The 17,155-nt window shown below is 38.3% G+C and overlaps 1 protein-coding gene across 1 annotated transcript in view; it reads left to right on the top strand.

Annotated features, from left to right (window-relative positions):
* Positions 1 to 17,155, top strand: part of adgrb3 (adhesion G protein-coupled receptor B3) — a 114,930-nt gene that overhangs the window by 37,312 nt on the left and 60,463 nt on the right. The window contains exons 2-4 of the mRNA XM_020921426.2: positions 10,275 to 10,385; positions 12,546 to 12,707; positions 15,789 to 15,953. Coding sequence (XP_020777085.1) covers positions 10,275 to 10,385; positions 12,546 to 12,707; positions 15,789 to 15,953 — 438 coding nt within the window. The remainder of the gene's footprint in view (positions 1 to 10,274; positions 10,386 to 12,545; positions 12,708 to 15,788; positions 15,954 to 17,155) is intronic.

Raw genomic sequence — 17,155 nt, 5'->3', positions numbered from 1 at the left:
TTATTCAGTAAAATAATGTGACTTTTTGTGAGAGCCAAATTCTTCTTCATTGTGTGGGAAATTTTAATGATAAGAAATAGGAAATAATTTGGTGGCCTTGCTTTTTTATTTCCAAAATCATATTACTCTTCATTTGGAGAAACACTACAGGTGACATTTAGTAGAAGGTCATGCACTATGTTCAAACCTGCCTACATGTATTTCAGTGGTACTTAACAATGAGCTGTTCTGAGTGTATCCAGGATCATGAAGTGGTTAAGTCCCCTGCCTCTTGACTACAGCTCCAGTCTCCCACTGAGTCTCTCTCCAGAGCTGTTCCTCCATCCCCTGATGATGTGAAAGCTTTAAATACCGTCCAGAAATGCTTTTTATGGGTTCTATGAAATGGAGGCGGTGATCATTTTAGCTAAATAGAATAGTGTTTTTGCAACCTGAATCTTGGATATTGTTGTTGAACCAAAAATAAGAATTAATTTCCAAATGTAACATTTTAAGTGAATAGTTTGGTTCATACTCAGGTGGAGGTTTAAATGAACTCTGGTCCCTATTGTATTTCTTAAATGAAAGCCCTAGAGGTGCAGCATCTTGGGTCAAACACTGGTTATAATGCAGTTGTGAAACAGGAAAAGCTCTACCTGCCTGTAGCGCAGTAATAAAAAGGTTGTGTCTGTCAACATATGTCCATAACTAACTACCATACACTTTTTCCTATAAGAAATGATTTCTCATTAGTATCACTATGAGTAATAGGCTGCGTGGTACATGTAGGCTAATATATTTTAGATACATTCTCAGTGTCCCAGAGTTGCCACCATGATGACTAAATAGTATCAATTCACTCTAAATGTAATAGTATTAGTATTTTTAGACACACAATATAAATGGTGTTATACTAAGGTCCACAGTGGATTCTTATAAATACATTTATTCTTTAAATTGGACTAGGCAAAGTAAATGCTTGTGTAAAAAGATTCAATTCAGATGATTTTCCAGTTACATCAGCACTGTTTATCAAACACACAGAACCACATCTTCGTTCAGCTCATATTGCAATGGCCCAAACTTGGCATCAGAATAAATTCAATGAAAAGCCTCTTGGTTGTTGCTGTTTCTGTGGCTGTTTTTGCTCTTGTCTGGGGACATTTCATCATGGCCGCCGTGTCCTTGTAATTATTTTGGAGAGCATATTTGCTTTAACATGAGCCCAGCCAATGAGCCAAGACAGGGCATGTTGCAGGCATCTTCCTCATGACTAACGTGCGTATGACACTATGTTCCTGTGCTGATAGATGCGGGGTGGCAGTCGGAGGCAGCGGCTCAGGCTCGGCTCAGGATCTCATCTGATTGGTGCTGTGCACGAGCTGACAACATGAATTATGAAAGTCTCATTAGGGGCTGCTGCCAATGATTTATCTGCCCACAAAACGTGGCCATCTCAACGCATTCTTAATTCTCAGTCACAGTGTATGTACTGTAAATTAAAAAAATTGCACAATATGTGAAAAAAGAAGGGAAAAAATTGGTAGTGCTGTTTTAAATTCACAAAAAAATATGATGTTTTGATTCAGGACATTTGAAAAGTTTACAAACTATGTTAGCTCATTAGGAATTTGAATTCATGAAATATTAATGCCAGCTAAATATTGACAATTTATTTACTTAGATTCTTTTTTAGCCTTATTATGCTTAAAGGTACACTGCACCACTTTTCTGGTGGAGGGTCCCTTACCTGCTTGTCTCCATGCAGATGTTATTACTTTCCCTAAAATGTTCCATGGTATGACATTAAACATATCCATCTTGCATTTATTCATTACAGTTGTCTCTATTGCTCAAAAATATTATAATTCCTTTTGTGAATAGGGGCAACTCTCTATTGTGAAACATTCTAGATAAAGCAATAACATTTCCATGAAGACATAAAGTGACGGACCCTCCACCAGAAATGTTACGTATTGTATTTTATTAAATATTTCTCTGTGATATATTGTTGTTTGAGATTTGCAAATAACTTTGCACCCCCTTCCGAATGTTATGAAAATATATTCAGTTTTTAGTGAGGGATATCGGCAGACGTCAAAGCATGACTCTATTAAATGGAAGGTCACACCGTTGGTATGCCAAGCAAAATGGCTCCTGAAAAAGGACAAGGTATGCTCTTTGAAAATTGGCCGCGGATGCAAAGGTGCTGGAAAATGTGTCATGTTTCTCACTTGACAGATGCATTGGTTGGCATGGAGGCTGTGTGAGTGACTGCCAGGTCATCTACCGGGCTTCTGTGTGCGTGTGTGTAGCTCTGCCAACAGGAGCAGTCTGTGTAATTCCCCAATATCCTTCTGCTAAAGGTACATTCAGTTGTAAGACAGATCCATAGACAAAGACATAAGTCACCACTGTAGTTAATTAATATTGCTGAAACTCTGTTAAGTTTAAATTTAAACTAGTAACTCGGATGATAATAATATGTTAAAGATGCACTAATGCAACTTTTCTGGTGAAGGGTCTGCTACCTACTTTTCTCCATGGAGATGCTTTGCCTGGAATGTTCCATGGTATGACTTTAAACATATACATCTAGCATTTAATCATTAGGGGTGTATGATGAATGAATAGAGGCGTCTGTCCTCAGATATGAACTGTAATGTGCCATAGTGCTCTAATCTGCTTGTGTCCTTGTGATAAATATATTTAAGCTATGCTGTAAAACGTTCTAGACAAAGCAATAACATTTCCATGTTATTTCATTTCCATTTCCATGACAAGCAGGTGGCAGACCCCTCACTAGAAATGTTATGCAGGTTATCTCATTAAGGATGCAACTTAATATATTAGTTTATAGCCATTTTGTAGACATCCAGACAGAAGTAGACACAAGTATTAAAACATGATTACAATAAATACATACACTGCTGCATGATTTATACTAGTATATATGAAATTAATAACTTAAAATTAATGTCACATGTTTAAATCCCATCCCTGTGTTAAAGCTTTCAAAATAGGAGAGTAAAGACAACACAACATAATTGCAAACTTAATACATTCATTTGATGCTCATGACAAAAGACCTTAGTTTGAGCAAAAGTAATCTCAAATTTCTGTATTTTTTTTATATCTTGGCTGTTACTGAAGGCATAGCTCAAAGCATAATAAGCCCAAAGCTGCTGTAGTAAATCAAGATTAGGTTCCTTCAGGGAGGGGGTGTTTTTAGGTTATTGGCTTCAACTTAAAAGAGAATATTTCATCTCAAACATTAAGAATAATAGTTGTGCCCCAGATTTTTTGGAGTTTTTTTTTTTTTTGGAGTCTTTCCATACCTATTATGGGATGTTAGCAGACTTCTTCTATCTGTGTGAATTGCTTTCATTAGTAATCCAGCCCCATCTCTGTTTCTGACGGCGCACAGTAGCCCTTTTCACTCCCCCAGCACACTTTTAGTCACGGGTGCCTCATAGTGCTACATCTCTGTTCTCAGAAAAGCCTGGGTGATTTTTGTGAGTTTTAAAGCTGCATTGCTGGCGTTGCTTTCGTTTTTTGGCCGTAGGGATATTCATTTTCCGATAGCATCATGCAGCATTCACGCGGCGATGTGAGATAACAAAGAGCTGCTTATTTATGCTGGTTCATTTACTATTTATAGCAAAACTGCACTTCTAAAATGACAAAAAATATAAAACCATCTTGATTTATTTTTTTTTTTTTTTTGTATTTTTGGAAATGTATACATTTTACTGTAATCCTAATTTTGAAGAGTATTGTATTTCTTATTGACATTTTCCCTTATGAAAGAATCAAGATTAAATCATACTTGTAATAGCTCAAACCCATCATATTCCCTGAAGCTATAGCAGCCGAGCAAAGGGGAGAGAAAAGAGGAGAGGAGAGGCTTGCAGCACACACATAGCAACAGTGTTCTTCTATGCAGTCCTTTGATAACGTCACAGCTCCATCTAGGTTGCTTTGGGAGGTACTGCTCGATAGATGGCCTTATGTGATTTGGCATTCGCTGTAAATTATCAATGCATAAGGAGCTCTCTCCCACTACCCATGTCACTTGTTATAGAACGCTCTCTCAAAGGTTCAGTTTCTATTTTAAACTAGAGATAAGACTTGACTGGATTTTCCATGAGGTGTGTTGGTGGATGCACAGAATCCTAATTTGGATGGACTTGGATTCATTAGGAAAGTGAACAGGAAGTAAGCAGATGGCGGCGGGAATGTGACGGATAATTGTGCGTCTCTGAGGACAATTCATAATTCGTATCTGATTCAGTGCAACCCCCTCATTTTCCTAATGAAGGTCTAATTGAGTTTTTTTGATTGGTGCGGGCATATGGTCCCACTAATAGTCAAGGGTTTGTCTAATGTTTGTAAAGAGATACACATAGGGCATTTGCATAGGTTTTAGTTTTGAGAGAGTAGGAGAGTGTTACTGTGCACGTCATCACATCATCACAGTTCGTCATCATCACATCTGTGTTAATGTGCTTTACATATGTTAGAATAATTTAAATTTGAATGAAAGGAGTGTGTGTTTAATTAAAAGCTGTTTTTATCTTATGTAATAATTTTTTATATTTATTATTTTAAATCTCAGCGAATTTTGGGAAGTGATGTTTTTTGTTTTTGTTTTTGTTTTAGAATCCAGGACATATCTGGGTACATTAAATATTTTTTCTTTTTTTGGCTTTTACATCTTTGGGTAATTTGTATGGGTTTTTTTAAACATAATTTTTTACTTTTTATCCCAGTGTAGCTTGACCAGTAACAGCCTTCTGCCTCTGGTTTTGTCTCAGGAGCTGAACTGTGGAGAAATTGATCAAGCTTCAGTGTGAAGTATATGCCTCAGCCTATGGCTTGTGTGAAGTATAAGCTGTCTCTATTTTGGGACTTGCTCTCTTCTTCAAAGTGCAGTGGTAATGAAGTGGCTCTCATTAAGGGCTACATTTGTGACAGTCAGTCGGACAGGCAGGAGCAGGAGGAGACCGGCGAGCACAGCTCTGCCCCCCTGATAGGAGCAGCTCACTGGGGCCTCCCAGTAAAGGCTCATTTCATGCAAGGTTAGACACATCAGTCATTGGACACGGGGCCGGCTTTTACTGCCTTTCAATAAAATTACACATGGAACGTGTCGGTGCGGCGGCGGATGGACCTGGAAATCAAATGTCTTCCAGTGGGCTCTCCACAGCTGTGATCTGCACCGCTGCTTAAGCCTTTAAATGCCCCTCATGCAGTGGATCAAATGCCCTGACGACAAAGGTCACGCACCCAGGGAACTTCAGTACACTTTGATTGTGCACTGTCTCTATTTGTGTGCTGTGTACACTGCACAGAGTACAATGTGGGACAGTAATTAATCCGTGGATGGATCTCTTTGTAAATGTGGCCTCTAATTAAGCTCAGTGACCAGTGATGGGTCAGAAAAGCTTTGAGTCCAGAGGGAAGCTACAATCTCACGGGGTAGAGATTTTGGCCACTAACTGGACCGTTGAGCATCTGCTTTGTTAATTGTCAGTGGCACAGATATTTCAGAGGTGTTTCATCTCACTCTGCCCCAGGGCATCTGTGGCCTAAGCGATCCATCAGTGTGTGACCAAGCCACAATTGTAAAGTTATTCTTAATAATCCCTGCCAGTCATAGACCTCTACTGATGCACATTCTTATCTCTCACTTGTGAACACATTTTCTATACATCTTTTTTGATCTGATATCCTTGAAAGCCTTTACAATCAATTTAATATGAGGTATTTACAACACACACACATTTTTTTCTATGACCCTTTTCTGATCTTGTTTCTCTATATTTAAACACATGTTTTGATATATCTTTGTGAGTTTGTGTGCAGTGGTTGGTTGTGTGCAGCTCTGTGTTTGCTCTCATCTGTCAGTGTGACTGTGTGTGTGTGACGATCAGCCTCTCTCCAACCCTCGCCAGTGTCACCTGCAGGTCACAGCCCACAGCCCTGTTATGAGAGCCCACATTTTGCTGGCCAAATATTACCTCTCCTCTCTCCAGCCACCCAGTCTGTCCCCAGAGATCCACTTTTAAAAGCTGATTGGAACAAGTAGCCTATCTACAATGTCCACAGGATTAGGTCTGAAATGGAGGAGAGAGGTAGTGTGAGTCATACGGGAACATTTTGGTCAGGTACTTCTAGCTAAACCAAATGTTATGAATTACGACTGAAATCGTCACACGCTCAGTCATTCTCACACATAATTTCACAACTTTCTGAAAACTTGTGAACGGAAAAACATACAAAGGAAACTTACAATGACCAATACTTGGATTGGGCAACTTTATAAGATGCAGTATGTTCTCGGATATGAACAAACAATGGACAAACTTACATAAAGTTGCACTTGTAGGAAACAGGAAGAACAGCATAGACAGCCAAATAACTGGTCCTTTTCATCCAGTTTTATCTTTTGTAATATTTTTTTTCTATCATATTTTTGTATCATACTCCACTATAGTCCACTTTTTGCATATCTCAGAGAACTAAATGCTGTCAAGGCTTTCAGTAAAACATAATTCATAAAGCATATATAGTGACCCTGTAATTTCTGCATGGTCTGACTGAAAGATACTCCACTCTCTAAATTCCTAATGTTCTATGTTCCTCCATATATGAATAATGCACCATCAGTCACTGTAATACATGAGATTCTACACATATAGCAAGCAAGAAACAATTTTTTTAAGAAGAAATTTTTCCGTTTTCCTTATGCTAGTATTAACCTCCTAATCTGACCGATGCATGCTGTTTGAAATATGCATGTAAAGGTTAGAATGAGTGCATGAAAGTCTATTGAATTTCTATTTCTTTCTATGTCTTTTTTTAAGGTTTAGAGGAAAAGGCAAGAACAAAGCGAGGAATTGATTAATGTTACAACTCGTGGTAGAAATTTTGTAGCTGAGAATCATATGGGCATGTGAGGAAGAATATAGGGAATGCACGTATCTTATGACTGCAGCCGGGGATAATGATTTTATTTCAGTAATAAGGAAAAGACGTGATACTCAATACCAATCTCCATACCATAATGATAATGAAAAACACAATTATTTATACAGTTGAATGTAATGTCATTTTCAACACAAAAATTATATATATATATATATATATATATATATATATATATATATATATATATAGAGAGAGAGAGAGAGAGAGAGAGAGAGAGAGAGATTTTTTTTTTATGTGACCGTGCAGTCTTATGTGGTTGTGATTAAGACCATTTAAGATTGTTCAGGAAAGATCCAAATCAATGAAATTTGCATAAGTTCATCTGTACTTAAAGTTGTTAAAATTAGTTTTGTCTAGTTTTGACAATAACTTTGGTATTGATCTGTGTCTGGGCATTGAAATTTTAGCCCCATAAGCAACAAAAACGACATTGTGTAATTATCTAAATAAACACTCAATTCTTCTGCCAAATTAACATTAATTACATAAATTTTAATTTGTTTTAAGGTACAATTATACTTGGTGCTATTATCAAATAAAATGTTCAAATTAAATATCACACTTTTTAGTTAATTTGAGGTTGCTTAGAATTATATGATGCAGATGATTGGATGTGATCCCCAAAATTGATCTGCAAGTGGAGAAAAAGAGCAATCTTTCTGAACCAAAATACAAAAAGATTTAGTAAATGCTTTGCTAAACAAAGGCCAGAAATTCGGAAAATTCTGTTTTAAATGATGACACGCTACAAGCTTCCTCTCTACTTCCTGCCATGTAATACAGTGAAGACACATTGTTTTGGGCTGCTCTGACAAATTACTCTGAGCGCCCGCCTCAGTTATTAAAACTCTGCTTTGTCTCTCATGTTTACTGTGATATACTATGGCTACAGGCTTGAATACCATCCAAGTAGTTAAAGAGTCAAGCTTGTTGTCAGCGCATCTTCTTCTACTCTCTCTACCTTTAGGCTGAAATGCATTTGCTTGAAATCTGCTCCAGAGATATTTTCTCCTCCGACGGCATCGTAAGACTGATGAATACAGAGTGATTAAAACACTTGTGCTGGAGCGGGTGACGCACCATCATGTGTGGCTGACTGCAGGGCTGACATCACAACAGAAGGGCTGTGGAGACATTTCAAAGATCATTATGAGGGTGTATCTAAAGGGCATACGTGGAAGTCTTCGAACTTTACAGGAAATCATAGTTTGATCTGACAAGATAAAATACCAATTCCTAAAACACATACTGAAGAAAGGAGAACTATTTGGAAGACCCCAGGCACTTGTTCTATCTTGGAAAGGTAAATAGTCTCCAGATTTGGATTAAAATTCTAAAATCTTCTATGGTTATTACTATTTATTTATTTTTTTATCTCATTGTGCCCTAAACCCTAAAATATGTTAAAATCAGTATCTAAAAATGAATAAATAAAAACACCCTGACTATTACAGATTTTTCAATAGATAAATGTGGTGCTCGGGCCTAATTATCACCCCACCAAAAAGTTATAATATTTCTTATACCTATACAGCTTGAACAAATATGATTAGGAAATAGTGATTGTAGTAATATGCTTCAAAATATATGATAGGTTTATAGGCTAGTCTTTTTAACACTTAGCTCTAACTATAAATTATGTTTTGTATAACATGTCAGATCATCTGTTTAGTCTGTGCCGCCGTGGGTCCGTACTATTATCAAACGCGCCACAGGACATAGCACATGAAACATTGTCAGATAACAGGAGGTGAGAGGTTCAGTGGTAGTTAGCCTTTTGCGTGACTGGGAGTTAGAATAGGCTCCTGCTGTTTATCCAAGGCCATCAGCGGACCCTCACGCCCCTCAGACCTGACCCCCCTTCTCCTTCTCTCTCCCCTCCCCCCCTCCTTTTCTCTTAAAGTGAACAAAACAGACGTAACATGTGACCTTTCCACGCGCCGCTCAGGCTTGTTAGCTGTGACTGTGATCATCCCAATAGGCGTCAGGGGATGAGATGTTGTTCTTACCTGCTGCCCTTTGTAGATCAGTGGCCATGACATGTTTCTCTTTTAATTAGACTCAACAGGGTACGGATTTGTGTTTATTTATAATATATTGTCTAGTGCACTAGAAAAAACAAGATCGCATTTGAAAGCCACAGTCAGTGTTGTGAACTATGACGTCCACTTGAAAAGCTGTGGGGGGTTTTTTGTTGTTGTTTTTTCCTTTATAGTTTTGGTCTGGTTTAGCCCACTTTTACTCTTGTTTGGTGTTGGTTTAGCCCTGTTAATTCCTGCACTATGATCTGGGTTAATTGCAATGACTGTATGGGTGTAAAGTCAGGGTAGCTACTCAAGAGCATCACAGTACAAATGGTATTAAATGTAGACTCAGTAGCAAATTTCAAGCTGTTACATTCTTTTTATTTATTTATTTTTTCCGGAGTAGTAGTGGATGTTTACACAATTACAGTGTGGAAATAGTTGCAGTAGACTTCATTTGAGGTTTAACATACAGGCTCTAATCATCATGACAGAACCTTTTCCTTGTCAATGGCTGATGTATTGTCCTATGTACTAACATAAGCTTTGTGTGACTCTGTTGGTGCATCACCCACATTGCCTATTTGAACAAAAACCACCTCATTGGGACCACACTGCCAAAAGTAATGCTTGCTGTACAATTGCAACCTTTTAGCATTAGCTCCTTCAGCAAATAAATACTTAAAGTTTATTAAAATTCAAGAAACTTCCGCTTGCATCACTTTCTCCAGTGTGGCATCATTGTCTCTTTGACCCTGTATGGGAAGCAAAGAGGGCATGCACTGTACAAAAATACAGCTCGGAATACATTTGTGTGGTTTAGCCAACTTTGAAAATACTATTCAAAAGAAGGGCGGCAGGATTTGTGGATCAATAGCATGTTCTGTCCATGACCCCCTCCTCTGTGGCTTTCTGATGGCTTACACACATTTTACTTTTATTTTATTTTTATTTTTTTACCCTCGGGCATGCAGGTGGGTGGGGAGGGGCGGTGCTGCTGGTCTGTTCCTATGACGAGATATAAAAAAAACATAAATAGTTTCTACCTGCATGTTTTTACTCATGTGTTTTCTACAATGTGAATTCAAAGGACGATTAATACTTCCAGCTCACCCTATATAAATCCGTTGCATTGTTCTATTAGATAGTAAATGTGTGTTCTTTGTTTCAGTAGCCATTGCCTCAAATATCAAGACAAATCAATATCTTCCTATGTAATAATAATAATTTTGGAGTATGTTTAAGTCTTAGCATTCATATCCTGTATTTTGTCCCTAGAATATGGAATGATCGGAGAGCATACAGTAAAAAGTCAGCGGCCAAGATCAGTACATGACACAAAGGCACTGCAGGAGAAGGCTGATTCTGCTAAATTTATGGCACAAACTGGTAATACTATAGTTATTATTATCTTTCTTTGTTATCTAAACTTAATTTCTTCATCATGCATGCTCTCTCTTCTTGTACTTGCACCTTTTTAAGTGAAAATGTTTTGCACTCTTCTGCCACCCATGACACCGGAAAGATACATTTCTATTGTATTTTGGTGTTTGTTTTACTATTGCATAGAGATTTGGCAAGTGGACACTATTTTATACATATCCATAAAGCATTAATTAAAAAGGTTAGCTTCAAACTTAGGTCCAGATGTACTTAATCATTCGCTCCAAGGCGTGATAAATTAAATATGATGAAAAACCCCATCCCCTTTAGCCAAATACGGAATTTGCACTTGATAGCAAATGTCAGACTGATAGCTACTACCCTTAAGGAATAATAATTATAAAAGTGTGGCTTAAGTAAGTGTCAAATCCAGTAAATTAAAAGACATGTATTATCTTTTGCCTTATTATTTTTGGGATTAAGATAATGTGTCTTTATTTTTTTTTTCTTTTTGCTTTTGGGAATCATTTCATGTTGTGCCAAATAATTCATTGTTTGAAAGCTCCACCCATTTCTACTTGAGTTGCGACACATGTCATTCACGACTATTACTAACAGCATCACTCCATTTTGTTGCTATTTCTGTATGTTTTTCCCTGTCTAAGTCGCAATGCCTTTTTCCCTTCATTCTCACACGATTTACCCTCCCTTGTGCTGCCTCATTTAACAAATTGATCCACCCTTTGGTCTAGTTTATGATGTGCAAAATTAAAAGAGCAGGGCTTAGATCCCCATTTGGCCGGAAGATACAGAACAGTATGTGTCCTTCCATATAAATGACATGGCACTCCATTTGAATATAATCAGATGATTTCAAATGTATTCAGAGCTGCAGTATAAATTATACTTCCCATTATGTGAAATTACCTCTCTATGCACAAAAACCACAGAACACTTAACGAAATCTAACAGCTGTAATTTCATGTAGAAATCTGGAAATCTCACCTTTTCATCAAAAATTTCCCTTTTTTCATGCAGTTTTGACAATTACCAACTGCTTTTGCTTAATATGCACCTAATTTGACATTTCATGGCTTTTTGATATTTGGCATTTGAAGATCAGAAAAAGCAGTTATTATCTTTACTAATGTAGAGGTCCTTTTTGCTTACAAAGACCGTGAGCAAATGTCAGTGTAATTTTCGTTTTTATTTTATTTTTTTAACTAACTATAAAAAAACACAAAAGCAGCTTAGAGTCACATTTAGATGGCTGCAAACCAATGATTAATACTGAGTAACTCCCATTTCTCTCAGCTGGGAAGCTGAGAACTGCCAGGTTAAGATCGATCTGGAAGTGATTGGGAAAAAACACTGTCTAAAATATACTGTGCAGTTGTCAAGGCAACCCCATGCGGTGCATTGGAATTCATCCCTCTCCCACTTTTCTACTAACACCCATTAAAAGTCACAATTTTTATTTCTTTCTGCATGTCTTCATTTCTTCTTGTTTGCTTATGGTAATTCCTTTTGTTGGGCTTCACTAAAAATGCATGACTTAAAACAAAATAGATAACCCAGAGTGGTCCTTTATTATTAATGTCTTCTCTATGATCTTTGCATAAATGTATCTTTAATTTTTTGGGGGAAATTGTTAATTTATATTTGTAAATTTGTGACTAGTGCATTGAAGTTTCTGAATAATTTAGTACCCACAGCTAAACATTGCTAAAACTGAAGATCATAGAGAGGTCATTTCAGTGTGTGAAGCAGTGTTCCAGTCCTAAACTCACCCAAAATTGATCCCCAAAATATTGATCTAGCAAGTATGGGTCAGACAGACGTTCAACTGTGACTGGCCTGTTTGGCTAAAGATACTAAAGTTTATTCTAAAGACATTGTAGATATTAAATGGTACAAGAAAACAGTATAATTCAATACAACACTTGTTTGATTAGTAGATCACAAAATGTCAAAGTAAGTTATTTAAATTAGTAAAAGGGTCTGTTGACCATTATATTAACAGCCAATCACAGCAGTCCATCTGGTCCTTACTGTAACCTTGGCCTTCTCAAATCTGGCACACTTGTCCTTTAACCCCGCCTTCTTCAGCCCCGCCCCCTCTGGAGCATATTGCTGCATTTAACTAGTGTCACTTCTCCCACACAGGTGAATCAGGTGCAGAGGAGTGGTCCCAGTGGAGCTCATGCTCTGTAACTTGCGGTCAAGGGTCGCAGGTGCGAACAAGAACATGCGCGTCACCATATGGATCGCACTGCGCCGGCCCTTTAAGAGAATCAAGGGTTTGCAATAACACTGCCCCTTGTCCAGGTAGTGTTAGCCGCAGATTCTTGAATATTCATGTTGATGCTATTTGATTGTTGATGGAAATGTTTGATGATGTGTAATGACTGTTTTTATCTAGAGACATAATTATTATTTGTCGCTTGCATCTGATGTTCTTTTGTGAATGTGGATATTTGTATTTCATAATCATCTTTCTGTTTTCCATCCCACATAACTACAAAGCAATCCATCAGCATTGAGAGGCTTTACAGACATGTCTCTGTGCAAAGAGCCCAGGGAGCAGCCAGTAGGGATGTACTCGTCCGATTTATTTCCTTGAAGGTCAGCCGTGCATTTTAAAATAGCTTGGCAGCATTTCTTCAAACACGCTTTGAGGCATTTCTTCCTCAACCCATGATGGCACAGCAGATGAGTCACAGGCAGGTATCAGGATCACAGGGCGCTCTGATTGGAGGCTGGGCTGTGGTTAGGGCTGCTCTGAAAGTGGGAGGGACTGGTGGAGGAATCCTATTGTTTAACTTGCTTTTACACTGATTTTATTCCTACAGGTGTAAATGAATGATGTATGGTAAAAGCTACATTTCCCTGCTCAGTAGTAGCAGTGATTCAAGGTGCTAGGGACGTGATAAAAATGTGATATTTAGCATTTTTGAAGGATCTTTGTGTTTGTACGTGGACACTATGGAGGTAGAGACATGAGTCATTTTTAAAGCACAGTCACCCAAATGCCAGCTTGAATTTGGCCTAAAGCTGTCATCACAAAAACACGTACGAGCACAATAGTTACACTGAAGCAGGGAGGCTCTTTAAAAACTGTATGTTACTGATGAATATTGACCGTTTCAAATATACTAAAAACTTCCCCATTGAAAATAAACATTTATTTTTGCATAACTTATGGTCCGTCACTCTAAAAGATTAAAATACTAAACAAAAAGGCAAAAGGCTGTTTATTTTCCACTGAGTAATTCTCCATGGTCAGGTGCGTTCAAATTAAATGTCTTGTTTCTTTCCCTGTAATCTCTGACAAAAACAAAGAAGTCTGTGTTTGAAACATAACTCCACAACTGTGGCCGTGTTTGTTTTTTACACGTTTAAAAATGCACGCAGCGGGCTGTTACTAAGCTTACTTAGTTACACTTCTGTGGCACATAGGGATAAAACATCCCAACTGTGCCCCACACAAAATGAAAATCTGTAACAAACGCTCTGAGAGGGCATGGACTTTCTCCCTTCTGTGATTGCGAGGTGCACCAGGATTCTTACTTATTCTATTGAATGTGAACAACAGTTCAATGGCCCAAGGCAAAGGATAAGTGCGCATTTATCAGCTCTGGTCCTTGGCTCTAACAATACCTTTGGAAAAGTCTGAGAAACTATTTTAAGATGAGAAATGGTGCATGGTGTGATTAATACAGTACACTGAAGCAGGAGCTTTAATTTAGGTAAAAGACTCGTATGGTCTGGACAAGCAAGATACCGTCAGTGCCCGAAGACTGATTATACTGGAATTGAATAAATCTCTCCGGTTTGATGCCTCCGGCAGCACCAGACGGGGAATGACATACCAGTGTTGCACCAAAGTTATTTTAGAGACTTTACAGCAATAGCTGCTGGCAAAGTATGGATTTCTGTCTCCAGCAAATCACTGTTCAGAGACTGACTAAAGCGAGTGATGCTCTATGAGACACTGTCCAACCTACTTCACTACCAATTAATAGCAACACATTTGGCAAGCTCTTTCCTGCTGTCCCATGTCACATTCCCATCCACAAGTCTGAACGGGAGCAGGAGTGGGGTTACTTGTGGCTGTGGTGAGCGTGGTTAAGAGAAAAACAACCTGAAAGAAGCAGAATTCAATTCCATCACTGGTAGCCATGGGTACTGGGCCAGCTTTGAACTTAAATTTTTCAAAGTAAATGCTACGACCACCATGGGACACTTAGCTAAGAGCATCAAAGTGGTGCCGAGAGGCAGGGGATGGGACCGGCAGTGCCTCCCCTTATGGCAGAGCATGAGCTGGATATTCTCCACTTTCTCCCAAACCCAGATATTTCTCTGAGAGAGGCTATGGGAACCAACTAGCTTCAATTTCAAACAGGAACTATTATTTTCAAGTGTATCGGTTGAACAGATTTTCAAAAGCTGCCCTAATAGAATGACTCCAATATTGAGCGGGACCACTTTTATCAGAATATAAAAGGTGGTGGTTAATGTGTGCAAGATTATGCCATGCACCATTTTATAAAGCCCCCTCTTAACTGTACTATGTCTTATGCATATTGAAGAGAGCATAGTCGTCACCTCAAAAAGTTAAGTATGATTTAGGTGTGGGAGTTCTGAAGTTTTATTCTATCTCAAAATGCAGGCATATAACAATGAGCGCTCTACTTTGCACAGTTTAGAAACACATAGAACACAAAGACAAGGCTGGAAGTGACTAACTTTTCTATTGGCATTTCCATTTCAATAGTTAAAACTCAGGTTGTGTATCAAACGCTTTGTGCCCTTTTAAATAATACCCTTACAACCCAAACCCAGTTAAATCATGACGCAGGGGGACTGGGGGCTCCTGCTCACTGCACTTTGGAGTGGTTATCAATAGTGTTATATTATAGTGACAAATAGACTGGAGATTTCATCTGCTGTGATGGAAAATAGGAAGAGGAAAAATAATAACAAACAGTGCCACATGGGATCTGGTTGAAAATTTGTTACAGCCTATTGCAATGTTTTAGCTTGTGTTGATTTGTGTGAATTGAGAAAGCCTTGTTTAGAAATCAGGCGCGCTTTGGTTATCAGTTCAGTTAGGGAATACTTAAGGTAGTCCAACAGGTTCATTGCTCTTTTGCATACTCGTTATGCTAAGTACAACATTTAAACATGGAGCCTTGCTAATACTACATCGTAACAACCCCCAATGATGGACTCAAGCTTGTGTCAGAAAAGCTGTCTGTGTGCTCCGTGTTTCATTTGCATTAGTTCTGTTGCCTAATTATGCCCATCGGTTTAATTTCATTTCATTTCTGGCTCTTGAGCAGTTCATTTGTGCCATAGATCCACTTAGAGAGAGCTCTGATTGTAATTCTGTGCGTGTGTCTGCAGTGCACGGTGTGTGGGAGGAGTGGTCACCATGGAGTCTGTGCTCGTTCACGTGTGGCCGGGGTCACCGCACTAGGACTAGGATGTGTGCCCCTCCGCAGCATGGGGGGCGGGCCTGTGACGGACCTGAGACTCAGACTAAGCTTTGCAACATAGCACTTTGTCCAGGTACTTTATTAACACATATTTATATCACTGCACAGATACAGTATGTAAGACGTAGGTCAGTGGTTCTCAAAGTGTGGTGCAAGCTCTTTCACAGTGTGCTCTGTATTGGACACACCTTTCAAATCTGCTCTCCCATTCTGTCAGGAGCAGCGGGGGTAGTGTTTGGAACCCTGGATCTTGGTCAAAGGTCCCCATCTAGGAGAGTCAAGTTCAAAATCTTGTGTTACAAAATTTTGTTTATTTAGCACTAAATTGGTTAGTGCTCTAGTATTGTTCTTTGTAAATTTTGGTTAAAGGTGCTCTTTGCAATTTTTCTGGTGGAGGTCCGCTACTATTGTTGTCTCTATGGAGATGTTGCTGCTTTGCCAAGAATGTTTCACAGTATGGCATTAAACAAATGCATCTCCATGAAGACCAAAGACATGAAGACTGAGGTTAAATATGTGCTCAAAGTAAGAGTTCACATTTTTTGAGGTACTTTTAGCAGTAAATGCACCTATAATTGCAAGATAGATAATGCCATAGTGTTGAACATTCCAGGCAAAGTGATAGCATCGTCAAAGACACAACAAAAGCAGGTGGCAGAGTCTTTACCTGAAAAGTTACATATTGCACCTTTTAGTCCTATTTTTTTATTCTTCTCTGGTTTGGTCCATGTTTATCATACATTTAGCACAAGTCATTACTTTATGTGATTTGTGGCACTTGCATAAAGAGCTTGAGAATCACTGACATATAACACATACCGTAGGTGAGTAGTACATAAATAAACACACGGGACACAGTTAACCATATGCTAATGGAAAAATGACTTGGAGATTGCAATTGCCTGTGAATACTAAGCAGATTAATGATGATGAGTTTTTCCTCTCTGTAAATGAAAGCTTCACTCGGCCCCAGAGGCTTTTCCTTGACCCTGACAGTGAAAAGCAACTGTTTTTTTTTCACGGATTTGTGTTACTATAACAAGTTACACAAAATCAGTTCAAACATGTGCCTCAATGGTCCACAAGAAAATATGGTTGTTTTTTTAATTTGCAGATACGTTGGATTATACATCAAGTGGAATTTAAAAGTGCTTAATAAACAAATGTTAAAGTTGCAATGTATTATTTAAAAGTCTTTCAAATATGAAAATCTAAACTGAATAATAATAATTCCCTATTCTGTTGAGTTTTAGCCTTACGTCTTATTACTTATAA

Source organism: Boleophthalmus pectinirostris, unplaced genomic scaffold (assembly GCF_026225935.1).
Source record: "Boleophthalmus pectinirostris isolate CB_2022bp ecotype Guang Dong unplaced genomic scaffold, ASM2622593v1 HiC_scaffold_5, whole genome shotgun sequence".
NCBI classification, from domain to species: Eukaryota; Metazoa; Chordata; class Actinopteri; order Gobiiformes; family Gobiidae; genus Boleophthalmus; species Boleophthalmus pectinirostris.
This window is presented reverse-complemented; position numbering and strand designations above follow the sequence as displayed.